The sequence below is a fragment of the Cyanistes caeruleus genome, chromosome 1 (genome assembly GCF_971803275.1).
Source record: "Cyanistes caeruleus chromosome 1, bCyaCae1.hap1.1, whole genome shotgun sequence".
NCBI classification, from domain to species: domain Eukaryota; kingdom Metazoa; phylum Chordata; class Aves; order Passeriformes; family Paridae; genus Cyanistes; species Cyanistes caeruleus.
In genome coordinates, this window is record NC_141701.1 from 48,810,504 (window position 1) to 48,828,791 (window position 18,288).

Below are 18,288 nucleotides of genomic sequence, written 5' to 3' on the forward strand. Positions count from 1 at the left end.
GAATCCAATTAAGTGAATAAATATCTGGGAAGGGGAAAAAAATGCATTGCTTTTAACATGAAAAAGATGACAGAATAGGCACAGATAGATATAGAAATTCCTCCTCTCAGATGTTGCAGAGTATGAACTTGCAAAAATCCATGTGGAAAACTATATTTGTGCATATAAATTTCACATTATACATGTAAAGAGTAAAAAAAGGTTTAACTAAATTTTGATAGCTTTCTATGGGCAAGGTTGGAGTATCACTATCTACCTGCTAGTCAGGCATTGATCTTTACCTAACAGAGTTTTATGTGACTGTTTAGGTCCAGCACTATGATACCACATAGTAAAAAAAGAGGAAAATTTGTTTTTAGAATATGGATCAAATCTTGGATGATGCTGTAAGCTATGTTTAATTTACTACTAAGTAGCTCAAAACAGTTTTTTACATGGAAATCTCATATACCATGAACCATTTGGCACACTTACCTGAGGGGAAATACAGGATTTTAAAGAACCATAGGTAGGACTGTGAAAAAATTTCAGGATCAATAGTAGTGCCCAAGCAGGGATGTGAAACCGGTGAGATCCTGTGGTATGTTAATCTAACCTTCCAGGAAAGTTTTTCCCCCTGCCACATATTTTAAGACATAAATAACCTAAGAACATATTGTGGCTGCCAGCTCTTTTGATATTATTGCAGCTCACAAAATTTGGTCTTTTTTTTCATGGAGCGCAGGCTCCTTGAAAGGATTCAAGAGATTTTCAGTTCATATCTCAGGAAAAAGAAATTTAAACAAACAAATGAATGAACAAGCAAACAAAAAACCACCCAGATATGTGTGGCTGTGGAGATTCCCTGCTGTAATGATAAATTTGCAAATGCAGTAGAATCTAATGCGTTTCACAGTCTTGGAAAGACTGAATGCAAAGGGTGGGCTAGTGGCATTGGTAGAGGCAAAACTGTAAGCTAAGAAACATGAGACAAATTCAAAACTATTTCTGACTCTTAGATAAATCTCTTTTTCAGCAAAATCGCTTTTGCTGGCTTGAGTCATGGACTTCTGAGAAGTAGGAACTGACGACTTGTGGAGTTTGCTTTTTGCTTTCATTTTTAAATGGAATGAGCTGGTGGGAGCTCCCCGGGTCTTGGCCTGGGCTGGTGCCCCCGTCCCTCCCAGGCCCGTCCAGGCCTGGCACACGGGGACAACGGGACTCTGTGGGCAGCCCGAGCGCGTTACAAGGTCTGAGGGGATGAGAATAGAGAATGGATGGGTTTGGTCATAATCCCTCTTCCCTGTCCCCTAGAACCACTCCTACTTCTTGTACAGAACAATCTTTTGTGCCTGAGTTTTGGTTTTCCTTCTGTTTGATTTTTTTTCAGAGCCCGAGGATACAGAACACACTCGCCTTTCAGAACAAGAGAAGAAAATCCCCCTTGTGGGTTCTGCCAGCTCCCCTGACCTTTAGGGCTGCCCATTCAGGCTCAGAGCCACCCCAGGCGAGTGGCTTCAGAGACAAACGAGCTCCACAGAAACACCCAGACAGAAATTTCCTCCCAACTAATTTAGCCAGTGAGTCCCTGCTCACACCCGGAGCTGCATAGCAGCCCAGCACCTGCCCTCTGTGCTCACGGCTGCCTGTGCCTAATAATCCCGGGGAAAACCAGATAACCTCATTAACTGTCCTTCAGCTTTTTCCCCAGGCAGGGTTTGTTATCCCAGTTTTCATCATTTAAGAGAAACGGGCCTCTCCAAGGGATCTTGCAGGGCAACAAGCAATAAGTGAGGTGAGGCTGTGAATATACAGCCAAAGGAGAGGCTTTTCTTTCTTGGAGATTTTTCTGTCTTTCTAGCTGAATTTGCTAGACCAGCTCCCATCACCTTAGTGACCAGTAGATTTATTAGTAACCTTGTACGGGTGGCTGACAAGAATCCTTCCCAATGGGGAAGCTTCTCCCTCTGTAATTCATAATCCTCTAGCGCTTCCTCTCAGCCACAGGTACACACTGCCACCACCAGATCAAACAGATTCATATAACAAATTTGGGGGGGCTTAGCTAGACCAAAACTGTCAAGTTCATCTGGTTTTTAACAAATGACAGTTTTTAGGATGCTGCACTCTGCTGCTTGAAAACATTTAACTAGAGCTGATTGGGATTTTTCTGTCAGATTATGTTTCGAGCAAAAGTACAGATAGTTCATAGAAAGTTCTGATTTTACTGTTCCCTGAGTTTCTGCTGGGAAATAATTTAGATAGATTTTTGTTTACTTGCTTTTATTGTTGTTTTGTTAAGAATTTGAATTTTCATTTTTTTAATATAGTACAACCTACTTGAAATTAAGTTTCATAGAATATGTAACTGTTTTGCCAGAGTAAAGTGTTGTAAAAATTTACTATCACCTCTGTTTGTGGCCAGTCTCTGCTGTGGGAAATGTCTCTTCTAACACACCCTGGCTTTTCATCTGGTCAGGCTGGAACAGTGCAGCATCAAGCACACAGTTCAGTCAGGAGGTCTGGCCATAGTGCAGAAAATAATCATCGGATTTCTAAGAAACATCTGTTGATGATTTTGAGCAGTCTTTTACCTAGAAGTCCATGTCTGGTGCTATCTTAAATATTTGGATTCTGGGTATCAGAAAACTATGAATTTCCTATACTTATCATTACTTACTGGCCTTACAATTTACAGGAAGCAGAGTGTCTGTTTGTGATCTAAGTTCAGGTGTGCCAATTATTTGTGTACTTCAGCTGGCAGTTTGGGTTCTATGGGAAACATGGATGCAGATGCGCTAGAATCACTCAGTTAAGCTATGACATACCCTGAAACAAAAAGGGTTCTTGCTTTTTCCAGGATACAATTAGCATGGATCAGTAAAGAAAGCAGTAGTGGCTTGGAGCTTGCTGTCATTTTCTAAGTTACTCTGGCATGAATGTCAGATATATGGCAGAATGAAAGCAGGGCAATTCATTAAAGGAATTCTGCTCTAGTTGCTAAAAACAGAATGCTCAAATCCTTTTGCTGATATGGAGCTATGAAAATATGGAAGAAAATTAGACTTAGCTGCCTCCAAAGAAGCAAAATTGTACCATAATGTTATACAAACCATTTATGGTAGCAAATTAAATACTGTTGGTTTTCAGCCTTCCACTGTAGTTTTGATGGTAAGTCTTGATAGAATGAAACAATTCTGTATTGCAAAAAACATACTAGAACTTCATTCAGCTCTGAAAACAATTAAAGGCTTGTTTGAAATTGGGATTTTTTTCAAGCCACACAAAGAAGAAAATATTTCTCACAGTTGTTAGCTGCTGTGCAGCTGAAGGCAGAAGAATCTATCATGTCCTTGATTATTTTCCAGAAAGCAAGGAGATTGCTGTAGGAATATTTAAAAATAAGTTACAGTGAAATTGTTTGAACTTTTGAGAACATATCATTATTCCCTGCTCACAGCAGTAACTATAACAAGAGTAAAATCTACAATATCAACATAGATTTTACTTTATTAGTTAGCAAGTTCACATTCTTCTTAATGTAGCAATACATGATAAAAATTGACATTTTTTTTAAAGGCCACAACATTAACATTTTGATCCTTTTCTTCAGAATTATGGGGGATATGACATTGTGTCAGCCCCAAACAGTTGGGAATGCTGAATATAATCTTTGCAATAATACTGTTCAGGCCAACCCAGAAGGAATCTTTTTTCAACAATTAACAGATCCTTTGTATGTTAGAAATGGACACCTAGACAAAAAGTTTTAATTCTTTAAGGCTGGGAATGATGAATACAACCAATTTTCAGTTACTGAATACTGTATCTATTTCACAATACACTAAAAGACATTTATGACAGAGTTTTAAAATAGCAACTCTTTTTGTACAGGCAGAAATGAATGACATAAAGCATTCACTGATGGATAAACTATAACAAAGAATGGATGACAAATCATTTAGTCATAAATATGACTCTTATCTGAAAGCACACCTTGGTGAAGCAGAACAAACAGCAATGTCATTCAGTGTTGTGTGCTTTAGTTTTCAGATACCTAAGTTCGTGTCACTTCTGCAAACAAAAATATTTCAGCCTGATTCAGATACTTCACAAATATAAAAAAAAATTAATTGCAAAAAAAAGAAGTGAGAGTTTTTCTGGAGCTCTAAGTCCTTTCTAATGAGATAGAATTTGACAAAAAAGTTCTGAATATGAGCTGCATAATATTGCTCTTGGAGATCGGCAGACTGAGTAGTAATTAAGCAGATACTTAATAAATCAGGTAAAGGGATGATTTAATATTTCGCTTTGAAGTCTTAGTTTTTTCAGTCTTTAGTTTTAGAAAATCAATGTCCTATCTTGCCTCCCAATAAACAGCTCCAAAAAAAATGCTTTCTCTGTTTATACAGGACACCTCAAGAGTTTGGCAGAAATGTGCCAATTATTGCTTCTGCTGAGGCTGAAACCAAAGCTGAAGTCAGTTCCAGTTTGACAGCCTGGTGTATAACCATGTGGTCATCTGCCCTCCAGAGCCAGTGGAGCTTGAAAATTCATCTTCCTAATCTTCTGCAGATAGTAAGGCTGCTAACTGGCTACAGTGTTTTTCTTCCTCTTCAGCAAACACTTCACATGATGGTGTCTGATATGCCAGGTATTTGAGTGCCCTCAGCCTCCCGTGTTTGGCAGCATCCTGAGTCTGTGCTACAGACATACTGGGATCTGGTCATGTACCTTGCCCCATTCTTAGTTTCTGCTGGAAGGCAAGCAGCTTGTTCCCCAGTCTTCCCACAGTCCTGGTCCACATAGTTGGGACTCCATTGCACTGCACTAGCTCTGCACTACTGACCTGACACAGGAGAGTTTCTGGTTTCTGCTGCTAATATTTACTACCTTAATTGTACATAGTTAGTACAAAACCTGTGCTCTGGCCCTAGATATTATCATTAGTTTCAAATGCTAATGTATTTTTTCTGCATTTAGACTTTTGTATTTAAATCTCTGGGTTAATCAACTTGAGGAGAAAGCTACAATTTCAAAGGCAAGCATTCCAGTGGTAGGAAATGTCAGATTTAATGCTGTCTGTACAGCATTAATCTACAGCTTTGTGCATTCTGATACAGCCTTCAATTATATAATCATTTGCTTCATGCAGTGCCCTAAATGAACAGTGAAAAGAAAGGAAGAACTGGAGATAGGCTTGTTAACTTGGTACTCAGGAGGTATGAGACTAAGAACCATTGCATGTTCTTGTATAAACTCTGTATTAATTCATTCAAAAGGCCAAGTCTGGGTGGCAGGGGCCTTCTTCATTTGATGTTTCCTAACTTTTCCTAACTTTTACATCATTTGTCTTGCCCAAGATTTGTTTGGTTTTTGTTTCGTTGTGGTTTGAGGGGCTTTTTGGATGGGTGTTGGGATGTAATTTAAGTCTTTATTATACATATTATAGCAGCATGCAGGAGGTTCATTGCCCTGGGCAGTATGCAAATCAGGTTTGCAGCTATCAGTTACTTTTATCTATTATAGACAGTAAGACAGGCCTATAAAGTTAATATTCTCTTCAATTTAGTTGCCCTTTCCTTTTTTGTCTCTATGTGTCTCCCCTTACAGCTTTATCACCTATTTTCCTTATTCTTCATTTTAACCAGATGTTTCCTTCTGACAGCAAGTCCCAGAGTTTCTTTGTAGGCAGAACTACATTTATCATTTTTGTTGATCGCTGCTATCTCCCTTAGGACTGATACACACATTTTTTTAAGCTAAACTACCTGCTTTAGGTTCCTCCCCAGTGAAATTTATGATTGTAACAGTTGAATTGCCTGCCTGTCTCCATTTTAATCATTATGTAAGTGGTTGATTTGGGATTTGTTTATTTTTTTCCTACAAATTTCAGATCTTTATTTATGTTTATGCTTTCTCTATTCTGCTTTACTGTAGCTAGCTAAAAGTGATCATGGAATATAAAGTCTGGAGTTCAGTATTCGGCATATTCCTGTTCCTTTGGAGACTAAGTGGAAACCTCATTGATATCTGCAGCATCCTCACAAGAGGAAGCAGAGGGACAAGCACTGATATCTTCTCTCTAGTGGCAGGACACAAATAACAGAGTGAAGCTCTGTCAGGGGAGGTTAGGTTGGATATCAGAGAAAGGTTCCTCACCCAGAGGCTCCCCAGGGAAGTGGTTACAGCACCAAGCCTGACAGAGTCCAAGAAGAATTTGGAGAATTCTCTCAGGCACATGTGTAGTTCCTGGGGATGTTCTGTGCAGAGCCAGGAGTTGGATTTTAATGATCCTTGTAGGTCCTTTCCAGCTCGGGGTGTTCTATAATTCTTCCAAATACGTGCCAATACTTTAGCTGCACCTATCGTATGCCACAGTTTTAGAGTTCATTGTCCTGCCTTTTTCCTTCTGAAAACTTAAGGTTAAGAGGATATGTCTTGCAAGGCTCTGGCTCACAAGACCACGATAGTTTCAGGCAATAGAATGGGATTGATCTTCTGGCAATAGATGGGCATGGATTAAACATTTGGGCATACATTCTGCATTTGGGAGAGGTAGAGAGATTACTGGATCTGTATCCAGTGTCCAGGTTAATTGTTACTAAAGGGATGGCTTGGCAAGGGGAGTGTCCCATGGCACTTTTTTTCATATTTGCTCCATTGTCTGCTGGTAGTCCCAGGTGTCCTGGTGCTCAAAAGGGAGGGGTTGGTTGCCTGCACTTAACCTGCTGCCATATGGTTAGCTTGCACTTGCACTGAACTGCCTCCTGTGGTTTGTAGGGCGAAGCAAGAAATGAGGAAAGCTGTCTCTGCATTTGTGCACAACTGGTCCTACTGAACTTTTGGTGAGCTTGACTATTTCCAAAATTGGAATTCAGAGAATTGTATTGTATACCATATTCATATTGTGAGATTAGCAGTTATTTAAAGACTGTAAAGGATGTGCTGGGTAGTATTTAGTATGAACCACTGAGCATGGCAAACGGTACAGTAAATCCTTTACAAACAGTCATTAAAATAGCAATCCTATTACCTCATCCTCCTGGGTGCAGCAGTCCCAGCACTCTGCAGGGCTCTCTCATGCCTGCTCTGCAGAGACAGCAGCAGGAATGAGCCAAGGGTCATTCCTTGTGTGTGCAGGAGGAAGCAAACATTAAAATAGCTGGACTTCCATTGCTTATGTCAGTGAATCAAGAACATCAAACAAGCCATGGGCTGCCTACATGAGCCCATGCTCCTAAAGCACATTCCCTGGCACCTTCTGATGTAGCAAGGTTTATTACATCACTTACTTTGTCTCTTTTATATCACATTTGATATGCTCAAGTTGACACTGGGAAGGTAGCAATCACTTGAATCTAAATGGTGGACTGAAGTTCATTTGTCCTAGGCTTTTTTCTCTGTCGAGACAGAAGACATTCAAGTATGAGTAGACTCATTATTTTGCTGTAGAAACCATTTCCCTGAGGATTTTCAGTGTCAAAATTTAATCCCCATTGGCACTCTATGAGATAATAGAAACCTCTTACATGACTGCATGATATACTTGAAAACCACTGACACCAGCATAGTCTCCAATCAACAGGGGTTTATCTTCACTTTCCTTGCCAGTGATAATGGAGTCCCTGCAGTTAAAAAACACCATTCAACAAATGAGAATACTTCCCCGCACATTATCTTGCTCATTATAATTTCCAGTTTTAACAAACAAGATAATACTGTTCATTGAGAATAACAAAAAGGAAAAAGCAGTGATGGAAAGTCTCTCCTAGTGAATTCAAGTTGCCTAGCTTGGATTCCATGTGAAAAATGTTGCTACATTAACCTACACAGACAACACATTGGCTCCAGTATTTTCTTAATATCAGCAAAAATGTAATTCTGCACAAGCTCAATGTGGCTGCTTTTCTTCCTATTTTGAAGTTTTATTAATAGTTGTAAAAGATGTTTGAAGCATCCTTAAAGCTTTACTCTATAATTTTCCTTGCAAATGTCTTTTATTTTTGATGCACCATCATTCAGACTGAAGCGTGGTAAAATGTAATGGTGAGCAACTCAACATCACAGAAACAGGGGGTTTGGGAAATTGGGCTGAAGGAGACTTCTTGCAAGGTGTGAGGTGAGAAGCCCTAAACCATCAAATTGTTCAGTTTCTACTGTGAAAGCCATGACAAAAGACATTTTTGGACTCAATGATCCTTATGAGTCCCTTCAAACTTCATATAGTCTATATTCAGTGATTTTTAAAATCTTAACAATTATTTGCTGTCACTTCTTTGACTCTTGTTTCCATTGTTGGATTGATTGTTCATAACAAAATCTCTTGGAGATACAAGAGTGTCAGGCTCTTTTCACTCTATCCTGTACAGCCTCATGTGCTTTTGGTTAATGTTGGGCAATATTAAGAACATTTTCCCCATAAATTTCCCTGGTACACAAGTTTTAAAGAGCACTAAACAGCTTAAGGGAACATCTTATTGTATTTTAGACTGATGGACACTGCTAGAATCATCAGAATCCCGGGTCTTAGGGATATATCCCCTCAGTAGAAATGAAATATTTTACTGTTTGATAGTGATCTCTAACACCAGGGTAAGGTAGAAATAGACAGAAACACAATCTTCATCTAAGGGAACCCTAAACCTACAGTGTGAAGCTCTCCTTGGGAAGGTAGAACTGCATATTTATTTCTTTTTCTCATAGCCTTCCCTAATATTCTGGTTTTAATCTCTGTGTCCATCTGACCCTTCAGAAAGGATAGGCAAAAATAGACATATTTTGGAGGAAAGATTTAAATACAAGGCAAACTTCTCCCAGGAAATGGTGTAAGCTTGTATAAACTTGTTACAAAATAATAAATAAATAAATAAATAAATCATATAAAATTGAAAAATAAAATTAAATTAAATTAAATATAATTAAATAGAAAATCAAAAGCAACAAAAGTTGGAAATGTATTACCTTAAAAATCAAAATGAATATGAAGGGCAAATTCCCAGACATTTAATTTCTTTGAAGGTATGCACAGAGCTAGTAGACTCCACTCAGTACTTTGCCCTCAGGTGTGAATGTCCAAAGCAATCTTTCAAAAAGCTCCTTTGCAAAGCTTGCTTCTGCTGTGGCTGTGAACAGTTAACTTGAGGAAGTCAAGGAGCAAGAGGTCTTAAGATTTCCCTGTGGCCTTGTTATGGATGAAAGGATGTGAAGGGAAGTTAATCTGGCATTAAATGACCTGGAAAAGCAACATCAGCTGGAGCCCTTCAGGTGCAGAACTCATGCTGCAGAAGGGACATACACCATAACACTCCATTCCCAAATGGAGTCCCTAAAGGGCTCTTCCTAATAATAACCTAAACATCCCATGCCATTACAATGGAATGAGACTTAGCCCTGCCTCAATACATTGAAAAGATATCCCTGGATTACTTTGCCTAGAAAAAAGAAGAGGTGCATTTTGAATGTCATTCAGAAATGACTGCAGAGCAGAGACATGGAGGAGCACCATAAAACCCATAGGGAATGGGACTGCTTTCCCACACACTGTCTGTGGGCCACTGTTTGCTGGTACCTGATACATTCTACATTCTCTATATTCATCCAACCCTTTGAGACTGGAAATTCTTGAGTTTTCATCTTAGGAAAATGGTGATACTCACACATGCCTTCTAAATATAGAGTTGCAATGTGTTCAGAGATGATTCTGTGCAGAAATAAAATCCTTTATATCAGCCCATGCTTGCATCAGTTCCGAAAGGGTTCTTAGTCTCTGAATCAGCCAGTGGTCAGAATAGCAGTACTGTTTCCCAAGGCTGGGGATGAATTTCTGGTTCAAGATCCTCAGGTTTGGCATCTTGGAGGACAATCTGGATATGGGGATTTATGTTCCATCTCATAACCCAGCCTCTTTGATGTAAACAGTTCATGTTCACACTTCTCCCAGTTCAACTCTAAAAGGATTTCTCAACTGTTAAAGTAGTCTGATTATTAGTTTTTTAGGTCTACTTAGGGAACTGAATTTCTCTTTTCCTTAGGAACCCTCAGCATTTTAGATGCCAACTGAATAAAGTCATTTTCTACTAAAATTGAAAATTTATCCTGTTACTGACTGTGCCACAAGTTGAATAACTGCAAAAAAATATAATCATATAATCACATACTATGTAACTGGTTTCTGGAGATCACGCAGCTCGACTCCCCACTCAAAAAGCAGCTAATTTTAAATTAAGATTCACCTTCAGAGTTAAATTAGACCCTTGTCTAATTAAATTTTAAATAACTCAAGATTTCTTGAGTACTTCACATAGCCTCTCTGAGCAACTTGTTGCAGTTTGACTACCCATAGTGTGATATTCTTCTTAACAGCTAATTTGACAGTTTCTAAGCTACAATTGGATCTGCTGCCTCTTTATTTTACTCAACTTTTCTTTTTCTTTTACTCCACTATCTTTAAACATCAACATTAGGTAGATGAAGGTAGTTCAAGACAGTTCCAGATAATTAGATATATCCATTTCAGACTACCATTTTTGTCTGCTGTTCCTCATTCATCTTGTTCTGCACTCCCCTTAGCATCCTGGTGTCCTTCTATTGTACTCGCTTCAAAATATGAGTATCTTTCCTGCCAGGGTACCCAAAAATGGATGGAGTACTTCAGCACCATGTTCAGACTGCTGAACACAGTAGAGTGTTTTTTGCCTCACCCTGCAATCCCAACAGTTCACTTTGAGGTGTGGTTACTTTTGTCACGGCAGAGCCACACTCCTGTTTCATATCCAGACTATGCTGCTGAGCATTAGGACTCCAAGGCTTTCTATCCATTCTGCTCCATACCTGTCCTGTTGCATGAGGTTATTCCATCACTTGTGGAAGACTTTGCATTTTTATTCCCAAGATAAATCAGTGTTGGTTATTCCAAGTCACTCAGTTGTTCCCAGTCTTCTTCAGAAGTCAGAGTATGATTTCCAGGGAGATTTGCTCTACATACTTCTCTGGATCTAAGATTAGGCTGACCAAGCTGTAATTCCCAAGTCTTTTGTGCTTTTCTTCCTGAAGAGGTGCATGACATTTTCCTTCCTCATGAGGGAGATTCACCAGTTGCTGTGACCTTTTGCAGGTGATATGAAGCAGCCTTGCAATGGCATTGGCCACTTGTCATGGGACCTCTGGAACACAGTTGATTTGGAACACAGTCACAGCCAGTCAGTGACTAACCATGTCTTGACTTCCTTTTTAAGTGAAGGGCATCACAATTTATTTGGATTAAATAAATATAACCACATGATCATCATCTCTGGCACTTAGTCAACTGAAAAATTTTTAGGTGAGTGATTTCTTTTCCTACAAGAAAGAATGTCTGCCAATTTGTAGCTAAAACTTAGTTACCTTATACAGCCTACAGAACATGCTGCATTCAAAAATTACTGTTTAAGGGTGGGTTGTAATCAACAGATACCCTGTAGGTTGCAGTCCATGAAATAGAATTAATTTTCTTTTTCCTACACATTACACATGATCACTTATCTCTCTTGAGGGGTCAGAAAGTCAGGAACAAATGTACTTTAAGTCTGTACTGTTTCAGTGATTATAATGTTAATCCTCAAAATTTTTGGAGGACTTATGATCCTAAACCATCCAGGATTCAGTAGCAGAAAACTGCTTATGAAAAGGAAAAAAAATGCACCCAAATTTCTACCATTCTCCTTTTGGAACAAATTATTGACATTAAGTTTTGAATTCTCATTGTATAACTTCCCAGCAAGCTTCTGTCAGCAACAATTTCCCTTTTATTCCTCCTTTCTCACTTCACATTTCTAAATCTTCTTGCTAATCACCTGTATTCTTACTTTGATACATAAACAAATAATTAAGAATGGTTTACTTGTATGCCCTTTTGTTCTTGTAAAATACTTTTTTTAGTGAGGATTATGACTGAGTCTAGCTTGTTTTATCTTTTTCTGTCTTCTGCTTGCTAAAAGTTCTTGGCAAGTTATGAATTTCTTTTTTAGCTTATACAAAACAATAGTGCTTTGAAACACAGCTATGAAATAAAAGCTGAGGAACTAACGCAGCACTATTATTATTATTATTATTATTATTATTATTATTATTATTGATATTAATATTAATATTAATGTTAATATTAATATTAATATTAATATTAATATTAATATTATTATTACTTTGTGTCTTGAAAGAAATTGATTTTTTCATTGGTGATGAATAATGGATTATTCTTCCCTAATACTGAATGTTCTCTTTTGTCACGTAAGCTGTTTCCTTTGATTGCTTCTATATTAGTGTGTAATGTCCATGATCAGGTGTTTCTACTTGAGTGTTTGATTTGATTTAGGTACTTTTCTCAAAAACCTGTGCTTTTTCATAGATGTTGATTTCTTCACTGGTAGCTGTATCATTAGCAGTTAAGGAACTGTGCCCAGGTCTGCACACACACTGCCTTAACATAGCACTCTGTTGTGTGGTCTGCAGCCTCTCTGCCCCCTACCTTAGGCCAATTCTAGTACTTTGAATTAGGTACTGCAGAAAACAGACACAGAAAATTGTTTTCCTGACCTCTTATTCTTGCAGTAGCCATGAGGACCAGTTTTGAGAAAGAGCATTTTTTTTAATGTAACTTTTAGTGAAAAAAAAAATTACAGACAGTGTTTTCACACTGTGCAAGTAGCACATAGAACTGCAGCCTGTCTCGTGGGAGAGTCTTTTGGGATCCGCAGAGGATATTGTGTCTGAGCATCACAAGAAGATGCAATGTTCCTTTAACAAAGGATATGAAAGAGTAAATCCATGTCTTTATTGCAAAGGAGTGAAATAGCCTTTATCCATCCTTCAGAAGTGTCTACCCTAGCTCAGAAGTGCAGCTATTATCAGTATTTTTCACACAAGCAACATGAGAGTACTGGAATGCTAAAGGCCAGAGGCTGCCTAGTTTATCTGTCCTATTATTCCCTCTAACAGAAGGTCCAGACCTATCTGATTTCTGTCTTCAAAAGCTGTAGTTTTTCAGATACTATCAATTGAATCAGACAGCATTGCTTCTTTTCACCTGTACTGTACACACTGATTTAACTTTTTCAATTTCAATCTGAGAAACACATTTCTTCTTTAACTTCCTAAAGTCCCCTAGCCCTAGCCTGCTTTGGGGTCATTCCCTTCCCTTCCCTTCCCTTCCCTTCCCTTCCCTTCCCTTCCCTTCCCTTCCCTTCCCTTCCCTTCCCTTCCCTTCCCTTCCCTTCCCTTCCCTTCCCTTCCCTTCCCTTCCCTTCCCTTCCCTTCCCTTCCCTTCCCTTCCCTTCCCTTCCCTTCCCTTCCCTTCCCTTCCCTTCCCTTCCCTTCCCTTCCCTTCCCTTCCCTTCCCTTCCCTTCCCTTCCCTTCCCTTCCCTTCCCTTCCCTTCCCTTCCCTTCCCTTCCCTTCCCTTCCCTTCCCTTCCCTTCCCTTCCCTTCCCCTATTTTCATTTCCATTTCCCTCTCTCCATCTTGGCCCAGGAATAAAATCTGCTGCTTCCATTCTGTGGTGCACCTCAGACATATAATCAGGATTTGTTCTGTACTAGATGTAGCCCAGCAGATGAACCTGTATTGAAATCTTGACATTCCACAGGCTGCATTATAATTAAGTAAATTCAAGGTGATGCTGCCTACAGATTCACAATGAAAACAACAGATGTAGTTTCAACAAGAAATTTTGAAGATGCTTATTTTTAACTTGCTGTTATATGGGAATGTTTTTAGTGTACTTTCTTTAGTTTGTTAAAGGTGAGCAGACTGCATTTTTATTTACAGAGCTGCTGAGAATGAGACATCATGAACAAAAGTGCCTCCGAAATGTAAAATTTAAATTACAAATCAAATCCATACAAAAATATTTCAAAAAGAAAACATAAAACTTGAAAAAAATAATACTTAGACATCAGAATATTACCCCAGTTCTGAGATCTACCAAAAAATGTGAGATAGAAATAAAAGCTAGAACTTTCCATTTCAGGTTAGTCACTCACTGGGGCAGCCTGCTGCTATAGTCTTTAACTCAGAGATGTAAAGCTCCCTCCTCCAAGAAGAAACTTATGCTGACATTTCTGTAAATTATTATCTCTCTCATACAAACATTCTCCTACCACTAGTACTGATACTCCATTTCTATAGAGCTAAGCCCAGTCTTTTCTTCATCAACATTTCATTGATAATGGTTTCATTACAAACAAAAGTAGGTGTCTGCAGCCAGATCTTTCCATCATGCAACTTTAGAGAAGAATTTAACCTGAAAATGAGTCTTTTTTCCCCTGATACCAGTAAAATCAGGCATAAATCTAGACCAACACAGCCAAAATAGTTTTAACATTTTTTTTTCCTGGTGATCATGAAGGGCAGATTTCAGATAATTAATTTGGAGAGCAGCCTACCATGTATTATAATCCCTTCATTACTTCAGCATGGCTTCTCCTGATAGGATGACTTATCACAGGTCAGGAAATTTAAGGTTGTCATGAATGGAAGGTAGCCAACAAAACCCTCCTGGTGAGAGAAATATCTTTAACTAGCTGGCTTCTCTCTATCTTGTGATAACTGCTGGTTGCGACAGCTGTCCTTACACCTTGGTGTTTGAGCACGCCTGAGGGAGACAAAGCAAATAAGGGACATGACAGTCACTTAAGGACTCAGTAGCCTAAGTCTGAAAACCTCTTTGAGACACAAAATTTTCCCATTACATGTATTTTCAGGGGCCATCATTCCCAGTGCCAAGTTGCTGTCATGAGATGTGCTAACAGTCTAACACAGGAGTTTGGGGTGGCATGACTTATAATCACCACAGAAAACATTTCTGAACATCAAGAGTCCTTCTACACAGAAAGTATCAAGCAGTTGGGCATGAAAAATGTGTGGATATGAAATTTTGTATCTTATGGTTTCTAGATGCTGTGAAGGTGCAAAACTCTTACTGGTCCCTGTTTCTCACTAAAACTCCCCACCATACATGAGAACACTCTGTGTATATTACTTTAATAGTTACCCTATAATGCAAAAAGCAGCTGCTCTTTTCCCCTTAAAGTTTTCCAAATGGAAAAGGTCTGTATTGACTACATGCAAAACAATGATTGCTCTAAATCAATATTTGTATCACCTCAGGATTTCCCTTTCTTCTTTTTGTTTGAATAGTTGTCAGACAAGGATTAAACTACAGAGATTTGGGCAATACAGTAGAACTAAACTATTTGTGGAATAAATTCAACCAGTAACCCTGAAACATGTGTGTTTAACAGCAATGCAGATGTGCACAGTAAAAGTGGGGCAGCTGGTAGGATAACTGCTAATGGTTTCAACTTTTCTGAAGAGCGCCAACGTGTATTCATATATACATACATACATACACTGTTAGAAAAGAGGGATAACACACCCCTGAGAGCAAAAACCTGTGAAACATTTCTTGTTTGTGTATTTTTCCTTTCCCCCTTTCCCTTCACTTTTCTGTCTCTTTCTCCTTCTGCAAATCAGAATCACAGAGTGGGTCTGGTTGGAAGAGACCACAGAAGGTTCTCTGGTACAGTCTCCCTGCTCAAGAAGGGTCATCCCAGAACATTTGGCACAGGATTGTGTCCAGAGACTTCTTGAATATTTCCAGTAAGGGAGACTCAACAGCCTCTCTGGCAATCTGTTTCTGTGCACAGTCACCCACACAGTAAAGAAGTTCTTCATATTCAGGTGTAACTTTCTGAGCATCAGTTTCTGCCCCAATGCCTCCTGTCCTTCTCCTTCTCCTTTCAGAAAATTAAACAATAAATAAATAAATATATAAATAAATGCATTCTAGGGGACAAAGACCTTATCTTTGCAATGAATGACCAAAGATTTTAATACTTCTCTTCTTCAGAATAATTACAGTATTGTCAGGAGGCTTGATTGCAGCACCTGGAGAAACACTAAAGTAGATATAATTTCTGTCTACTTTACACTTGTTTTCCACTTCCTAGGCACACTACAAAGTTATGTCTCTGACTATTGCAAGCCTGTATCTTTTAATTTCTTAGTTCATTTCTCTATACCATCATACTTCTCTTTTCATCTGCAACATTTCCTGCCCAGAGCACCCTTTTTGCATTTCCTACTTTATCTTTTGCTTATCTACCTTGCCCTTCTCCTTCATTTCATCTTTGCTCTCTCTTCTTCCTTAACAATTACATGTCATTATCTGTTAACTGATATGACAATAACATCTCATTCAGTAGAGTAGACTCTAGAAATAACCCTAGGTGTAACTCTACAAAAAGGAAAAAGGACACCTATTTGTTATTTTATCTGTCAAGTTTGCAATCTAAAATTTAAGAAAAAAAATCTAAATAATTTCTTTTTTGAAAAATTATTTTGCTCAAAAACTGAGGTAGTTCATTCTTTCTAAGTGCCAATTTTCAAAAGCCTGGACTAAAGTTATATCTTGTGTTTGCAATTACCGAAACACTTAATGGTCAAGTTCACCTCCCTTAAGAGATGTATATCAGACTACAGACCCTAAAAAAAACCCAGTCTTGAAGAATCTTCATATTTAATCAGTCAGGTTATTGATTTGGTTTTGTTTGGGATTTTTTTAATTAGTATTCTATCTCTTAAAGAGATGTGCAGAAAGTCAGTTCTGGACTGAAGTCTAGTTTGAAAGAACCTGATGCAGAGGAATCTGGGAATCAAGAGTCAAATATCTTCATATACCAACTTCACACAAGCCACTGTGCTTTTCAGTGAGACCTGAAATGAACTACAGCATTGTAGAGAAACATGGCAAAAAGACAAAAAAATTAAACAATAAAGTTGGTATCTGAAGGTGGGTCCCACGAGGAAAAGATGAAAAGGGCATATTTGCTCACTACTATGTGTAGGCTTCCCAGAAAAATACCTGTGACCCAGACTCTGAGGTAAAACAACTCTTTGAAACTCAACAGGAAAACACCTTCCACTAACAACCAGTCATGGCTTGTCAAGCTCTTCATCCCCATAAATTGTCTCAGCATTTCTGAAAGCATGTGATAGCAAAGGCAGATTGTATTAAATATTATATTACAATATAATATATTGTAAATTTATAATATATTTTAATATTATATTAAATATTAGGTCAGGGTTTGTGGCTTTTCTCACTCTGGAAGGCACCCTACATGTGTTCTTTCATAAATGTTCACCGAATTCTTAGCCACAAATTCATCCAGTTTAACAGCCACATCATCCCATCCTGCCTTATAAATGCATCCATGTGCAGAGCTGTGTAAACAGCTACTGCTGCATCAAAAGATGGAAAAACACTAATGTCACAGGTTGCAGAAGGTGAAAGTAATTTCCAGCTTTCAAAAGCAAAAAGCAGCCTTAAAAGGTGGAACAGTGTCACCTTCCCATTCAAATATTCTCAGAAAAAGACATTAAATTCTGGAATATTCCTGTTTGTACAGCTGACCGTTCTTTGCTAAAACTCCTGAAGTATCTGTTGATCCAACATTCAAGCGGTGAGAAAAGTCCATTTAAAAAGTGTCTATGCATTTGGATCAAAGGCTGAGTAGGTTGAACTGATTTCAGAATAAAATTAAGGTCACAAAGTTGGCATCACAGAACTACAATAAACAAGCAAAACCTTAGTGAATTAGTATTCACTACAGATATATTGAGAGAAATGAGTTCTGTGAATCATCAGAGTGGGACTTCAGCAAAATCTCTGGCAAAATGACACAGGCAGTATCTGTGATGGTAAAATTTGCCACTCTTAACCACCCATATCTGTATCTCCATAAAGGGAGAAGGAATAAAAGATAAACCCAAAGCATAATGTCTTGCAAATACATATTTTAGCCAGCCGCAGTCTCACCTGTACACAAAGGTGACATTTTCTTGCCAGCTTGTCACTCTGGTGCTGTCAGAGCAGAGTCTTGGCTGGTGTTTTTCCACAGAATGGATTGGAATAAAAATCTATCCTTCCTTATTGTCAAGAAAGGTGCAAGTTCATGTGCATTATGAAACAAATTCAGCAGACTTTTTCTGAACTTCTCCTTGCTATGCAGATATCCTGACAAAGACCAGAGTGATTGTTGTTTGTCTCTGTCAAGTTTTTCAGAGAACAGCTGAAGTGGAGGGTGAAAGAACAAAATCTAAATAGAAAGATTTCCCAAGTAATCCCAAGTAGTTATCCTGTTTCTGTCTTGGGATCATCATAATATATGTAGTCTCCATACAGAAAATAGCATTTATGGATGACAACACATCTAACCAAGACTAATTTAGATTAATGTGCCAGCATTGTGAGTTAATTGTCCATATTATA

The 18,288-nt window shown here is 38.4% G+C and overlaps 1 protein-coding gene across 1 annotated transcript in view; it reads left to right on the top strand.

Annotated features, from left to right (window-relative positions):
- The first annotated feature begins 1,170 nt into the window (after positions 1-1,170).
- Positions 1,171-18,288, top strand: part of LOC147655491 (uncharacterized) — a 102,145-nt gene continuing 85,027 nt past the window's right edge. Inside the window, exons 1-3 of the mRNA XM_086891082.1 lie at positions 1,171-1,229; positions 4,392-4,557; positions 6,763-6,827. Coding sequence (XP_086747208.1) covers positions 4,492-4,557; positions 6,763-6,827 — 131 coding nt within the window. The 5' untranslated portion in view covers positions 1,171-1,229; positions 4,392-4,491. The remainder of the gene's footprint in view (positions 1,230-4,391; positions 4,558-6,762; positions 6,828-18,288) is intronic.